At 36.5% G+C, this 6,786-nt stretch overlaps 1 protein-coding gene across 1 annotated transcript; it reads left to right on the top strand.

The window, feature by feature from the left end:
* Positions 1–3,388: 3,388 nt before the first annotated feature.
* LOC149220212 (uncharacterized) lies at positions 3,389–4,653 on the top strand. The gene is made up of 2 exons (XM_089384704.1): positions 3,389–4,315; positions 4,435–4,653. The coding sequence occupies exon 1, from the start codon at positions 3,445–3,447 to the stop codon at positions 4,291–4,293; it is 849 nt and encodes a 282-aa protein (XP_089240830.1). The 5' UTR covers positions 3,389–3,444; the 3' UTR covers positions 4,294–4,315; positions 4,435–4,653.
* The last annotated feature ends 2,133 nt before the right edge of the window (positions 4,654–6,786 follow it).

Genomic DNA, 6,786 nt, shown 5'->3' with positions numbered 1-6,786 from the left:
TTGGGGAAATCAATGAAGAGTGTCATTACAATAATATTTCTTCTCGTTTTGCGTCTGTGAATCATGCTTCCTACTTTTATTGTTAAATTACTTGGATTGTAGATATGTTTTTGCTTGTTAGACAAAGTTCTACAAGCAAACACCACTTTATTTCTTATTGTCTTCTTGATGATCCATGAAGGGTTTAGAGATGGGTAGGATTAAAATATCTCTCACACAGTTACAACAAAAAATATTCAAGAATGTTGAGTAATGTGTTGGATGCCCTTGTGCCTAATGTAGAGAATTTATAGCATATTTGTCTTCAAACTCGGAAGAAACTTTACATTGGTCCATTTGATGAAGTGGCAAAGAATCATAAATATCAGTCGTATGGGGAACCCTTTCACGAAGAGATCCTTAGGCTACCTATGTCCATTTTTTACTACACTCTTGAGGATATTGTATTTGAGGTCGCAAAGAAGAAAGAATGATTAAGTTCGTCCATTTACTATCTGACACGCATACTTGGCTTCTCTCCTTGGAGCTTGATGAATGTTTTAGGCACACTATGTGTTTACACACCATTTGCAAACATGAGGGGTTTTTCTTCAAGTACCCAAGGAACAATATTTTTGGGAACAATTTATTGATGCATCTAATGCACAATTGATTGCAGAACAGGAAATTTGGGGTGCCACAAATCCTTATTCAATGAACCAGGCTTTTAATTGTTCTAATGGAGGCGTGTATAAATGGAAATGCCTCTAAAGAATACTCACAAATAAATTTGATCTGGAACCATTACCATATAAGGGTGAAGGGTTCAGTGTGGCTGAGGCGATGAAAGACAAAGCCCGGTCTCAGATGCAATTTTCAATGAAAATAAGCTCTTGGATTGAACACTTGGGAAGGAAGTTGCACATGCCTTTGTTTTGAGTAGATTGTTTGATTGTATTACATTTAACAGTAAGAATTATTTTTCTCTCAAATTTGGCTATAGTTAGATCACATGACATATCACATATTTTTTCATCTACGCTCTTCTTCCATATGTGCTACGATTTACAACGTTTCCTTGCAACATCTAATGCAAATGCTAGTTTTAAATTATTATTATTTTCATAATTATAAAATGAATTAATAAGTTAAACGCATATACATTTGAAAATACATTGAATAACATTCTTAAGCATTGATATTCAACACTACTTTACCATGAAGATTCTTAATTTGTAAATAGTATTTGTTATACTATGGCTTCTCAATACCATATGTCCAACACAACCATAAGTCACTTCCTATAACACTTCTTGATATGATTTCTTTTTTAATAATCAATTTAATTAAATGGAAAGAAAAAAACATAACTACTTTGAATATAAATCTCAATCTTTAATTTTTGAATAATATTAAGAATATTTTAGAATATTTAGTTAAATCCTACCATGTCTTTTATTGAATAGGGATTCTAAAAATGTTAATTTAATTATCAATAATTATTAGCTGGATTTAACCTCCACAGAATATTCTAGAATATTCATAGTAGTATACACAAATTAAAGGTTGGGATTTATCTCCAAAGTAATTATGTTATTTTGGCCCATTTAATTAATTGGTTAATTAAATAAATGTCATCTAAACAACTCATATGTGAAGTGAGTTATGACTTTTTGGGCATGTGGTATTAATAAGCCACGATAGAGACCCATGATATTCTAACAAAAACTATTTATTGATCAAAAATCTCCATAATAAAATGAGGAAAGTAAGGATAAACGTTCCATAAATTTTGTTAATGTTATATATATTATAATAATTTAAAATAAAATTATAATTTAATTAGTTTTATGATTTTGATAATTTTAATAATATTAAAATATATTATGTGTGTTTATTATAAATTGATACTTATTATAATTTGCCATTCATTTAGTATAATAATTAAATTAAAAAACCTGAAAATCATATTCCAAAATACATACCTCTATCAAATATATATATATATAGATATATATTATTTTTACAAAGTTTTATTAAATATAACTATTATCAAAACCACCCAATATTAGATTAAAAAACCTGAAAATCATATTCCAAAATACATACCTCTATCAAATATATATATATAGATATATATTATTTTTACAAAGTTTTATTAAATATAACTATTATCAAAACCACCCAATATTAAATTAAAAAACCTGAAAATCATATTCCAAAATACATCTCTATCAAATATATATATATATATATAGATATATATTATTTTTACAAAGTTTTATTAAATATAACTATTATCAAAACCACCCAATATTAGGTCTCATCCCATACCTTCTACTCTCAACGTCGTTGTCATTCTCGTCAGCCCTCATGAAAATCGTAATTAATTATCACTAATGGCACGAGACTTTACGACATGGTTATGACAGAAAATTGTAGCTGTGTTGCTAACACAGGAGAGTCTACCGAGTCTGTTTTTCCCCGTCGTTTACTACTTTAATCAATAATACAGAAGCGATGCCCTTGGTTCTTTGTCGTCTTCCTTTAGCCATCATTTTGCCACGTGGGTCCCGTTGATTCAATCGGTATTCAAATACCAAACGACAAACGTATCGTCTACGAGTCTCTGGCTGCTTTCTACTGATTTTGGATTTTTTCTACTTCTCCATTAATATAAAACTCTTGTCGCAACACTGCCACAGTATTTTACAGGTAACGTAACTCATAAACAATGTCATCGTGTTTATCATTATTGTGACCTCCTTGCATGATGCTGCTGCAGTTTCAGGTGGTACCCAAGCAATGCCCACTATTCAACACGTCTTACCTGTAGGCTGTCGTTTACGTTATCGTTATCTTATATTAACGTGCAATTTGCATGGAATGCAATGGAGGGAAAACTTAGTATATTGTTTAATACTGTTTCACTTACATTGTGCATGGAATATCCCTGTAAAAACAATGTTGTTTGTTCGGCCTACGAGTTTGTTAAAATGGATTCCAGCTTGGCATACTGAGCACCGTTTCCTTCTATTTACGTCTATACTCGGCGTGGGATTCAATCGACAATGATACTATATTATTTCTCACCAAACTCACACGAAAATCCCATAGGAAGGAATATGTCGCGATGGCCTGCAATGCTCTACTTTGGTTACCTAATGTTCTTCGTCAATAGCTGGCATTGAAAAGACTTAATCAAGTACGGTCGATGCGAATCATTATAATATTCGGCGAGATGGAAACACTTCGAATATAGATCCAGTCAAATCAACCGGGCGGCTGAGATAGATTTAGAGAAAAGCTTGTCTCTAGAAAGTTATTACAAAGACTTTAACAGCGTAAAAGACTGACTTTAATACTCATGCCGCGCTAAATATAGGCCACTTGATCGAGACACAGAAGCTCACCTTGCTCTATATATAGACAAAGGCTTGGGTTCTCATAACCAGCAACTCAAGTATGGATGAGAATACTCCAATGGCGCTCTTCATTACGGCATTGTTTTGCTTCATGGCATCAGCAATAGTGCCTCTGGTTGAGGCTAACTCCTACTATTACAAGTCTCCACCACCACCAACCCCATCTCCTCCTCCTCCCTATCACTACAAGTCTCCACCACCACCATCCCCTTCTCCTCCTCCACCTTACCACTACAGCTCCCCGCCACCTCCATCCCCATCTCCTCCTCCTCCATATCACTACAACTCGCCGCCACCACCATCCCCATCTCCTCCTCCCCCCTATCACTACAAGTCCCCTCCACCACCATCTCACTCCCCTCCTCCTCCCTACCACTACAACTCCCCTCCACCCCCATCGCCATCTCCACCTCCTCCCTATCATTACAAATCCCCACCTCCACCATCCCCATCTCCTCTTCCGCCCTATCACTATAAGTCCCCCCCACCTCCATCACCATCTCCTCCTCCCCCTTATCACTACAACTCCCCCCCTCCACCATCCCCATCTCCTCCGCCGCCCTATCATTATAAGTCCCCGCCACCTCCATCCCCATCTCCTCCTCCACCCTATCACTACAAATCCCCGCCTCCACCATCCCCATCTCCTCCTCTTCCCTATCACTACAAATCTCCCCCACCACCATCCCCATCTCCTCCTCCGCCCTATCACTATAAGTCCCCGCCACCTCCCTCACCGTCTCCCCCACCGCCATACTTCTACAAATCGCCACCACCACCATCCCCATCTCCTCCACCTCCCTATCACTACAAGTCTCCCCCGCCACCGTCCCACTCCGCTCCTCCTTACCATTACAAATACACTTCTCCACCGCCGCCAATCTACTGAGAAGCTTATGAAAAAACACAAGGTAACGACGTTTTTTTTCTTGCATTCGCTTTCCTAACAGCAATTCCTTGTATATCTGCACAACGATGCCATAAATTTACTCTTCTTAAGGTTAATCATATTGTTTTTCGGGCAACGCAGGTATGAGAGCGATGAGTGCAGTCGAAGCTTGTGTGTTCATGATCTGGTGAATGTAACATCCCTGCAATTCAACACCAATGGGATAATAAGGCACCCTTCGTATCAATTGGAGTGTGTAATAAGCATGGCCGTTTAGTTTAGTTGAGATTGGAGCCCAATCGTTATTGTGGATACAAAGTTTCTGAATAATATTATTTCTACATTTTACTGTTTCACAAACTGCGAGATTGCTGAACTTATTTATGAACGCCTCTCATATATATTTGCGTCTTTGTAAGGATATATGCACTCTCATTTCCAATACACACAGCGATTCTATTTATACCTGCTGAGCTTCTAGATTGCACGTAACCAATTATATTCCACTGTCTAAGCATTTTTATTTTTCGCTGTCACCACTACATTAAGATAGTCAATTCCTTCCAGCGTTCGACGAGATTAATGGATTTTGCGATACAGCGTTAGGCGCGATTAATGGATTTTGCAACTACAGCGTTCCTCGACATCACTACATTAGTGATGAAGAGCAACCTCTTCGGATAAATTGATTACAATTATGACGTCTCCAATTATGATCACTTCGTGGAACCGGATTACCGTAATTGGTTTCAACGAGTTTGAACGATTTATTGATTCTACAAAATATTAAAATTTAAAAATAATAAATTTTTAATGATATCATAAAATTATTTTTTAAGTTGAAAATATTGAAATGACTGTTTTTATATTTTCATATGGTTTCGGTATTTTTTTTGCCAGATATGAAGCTAAAATAAAATAAACAGGGTTTGTGGTCTCTTATTGCTATTGAACTTCAATAAATTTGTTGGAATTTGACGATCTATCCCACCCCAAAAACCGCAAAGCGCTCTCGTTCACACCCAGCCCGCGGCCACCTCCAAGAGGTGAGGTCTCATGGTATCATGTGAGGCTTCAGCTTATTCACGCAGCTAACTCCTCGACATCCGGGCGACTTCCGTCTTTTCTGTAGCTGTACACTGCTTCACAAGTCTGACATTTTCGCTAAAATCAACATGATAAGAAATTCCCACAAAATATAGCTAGGTATATATTATTTCTTATTTTAGTTGAGCAAAACAATGAAAATTTTCATAGGCCTGGGGGCAAATTTGTCCAGAGAGCGAGGAATCTAATTTTTTTTATTTTAATTTGGTAGTAGAGTGTTTGAAAAGTGTTTTTAGGGCTAAAATGGATTTACTATCATAAAAAAAATTGGGACACCCAAAATCTGGTTTATAGTAAATTCAAATTTGGGATACCCAAAATCTTGTTTATAGTAACTTGAATTTACAAAAACAATATATAAAATTTTATCGAAATCTTCTGGAAAATTTGAAACCACTCATACTACCTCATTTTGATATTTAAAACATCACAAAAACGAATACAAATTTTTCCATTAAAATATGGTAAAACAATGGTGCAGAGCAGCTACTTCCAACCTCGTTAAATTGTTTAAATCGTTCGACCGGGTATTTGCTTTCCACCCAGTCCCGAGTATGTGTTGAATAGTTGTTGTGACCATTGAATGAGCCTCTCGTCTTCCCCGACCAGCTCGAACTGAAAGATGAAAGGAAAAGTCAGAGAAGAAGTCAGAGGATAGGACGGGTTTAAACTTTAAACCCACCCCGTTTGACGCCCTGGCATAGTGTAGAACTCGCCTACAGTACTGAGCTCGTGATGTAGAACTTGTCTCGAGTGGCCTGCTGAAGTCTTTTAACTTTTAAGTATGTACAGAGAGTTTTCGGTCTCATCATCATATTTGAACTACATTGAAAATAGTGTTGTCTTCGGCAATAAGATGATATTCAATGCAATATGTACATATCGAAAATGGTATGTTCATCGTATTTGAATTATATTGAAAATAGTGTTTCTTTTCGCAATAGCACAATATCTAATGTATGTTGGAAAGGTAGAGGAGACAAAACACAAATTCACACACAAAACACACGAGCTGTGGCTCTTTTATTGATCATAGAAAATTTGATTCGTACAATGAACCCGGTGAAGGGTGTTTAACCTTTTCCAAGTAGCGACTTGCTTAAACTAACTTGACATGCACACACACTTAACTCAGTTAACTCACAACTCACATCCGAAACATGAACTGCAGTTAACTCTTCATCCATCACTCAACTTGACTCAACGCTCATGCAAGAATTACGACTGTATGACTCAACATAACTCAAACATGACTCAACTATCATTGCTAGGCTTACAATAGAAATTGACTCAATTATCACTCAAACATGTCTACTGGTCTATGTCTCATCTAGGCTTACAATGACTCAAGACTTTCACAATTTTGCAATTTCTTTTTCTCTTCTT

This window comes from Pinus tabuliformis, chromosome Q (assembly GCF_031772625.1).
Source record: "Pinus tabuliformis cultivar Carrire ecotype Pingquan chromosome Q, CPIR1, whole genome shotgun sequence".
Taxonomy (NCBI): Eukaryota; Viridiplantae; Streptophyta; class Pinopsida; order Pinales; family Pinaceae; genus Pinus; species Pinus tabuliformis.
This window is presented reverse-complemented; position numbering and strand designations above follow the sequence as displayed.

What these genes read in the sequence shown, in the direction of transcription:
- LOC149220212 (XM_089384704.1), top strand. Translation starts at nt 3,445, where the DNA reads ATGGATGAGAATACTCCAATGGCGCTCTTCATTACGGCATTGTTTTGC.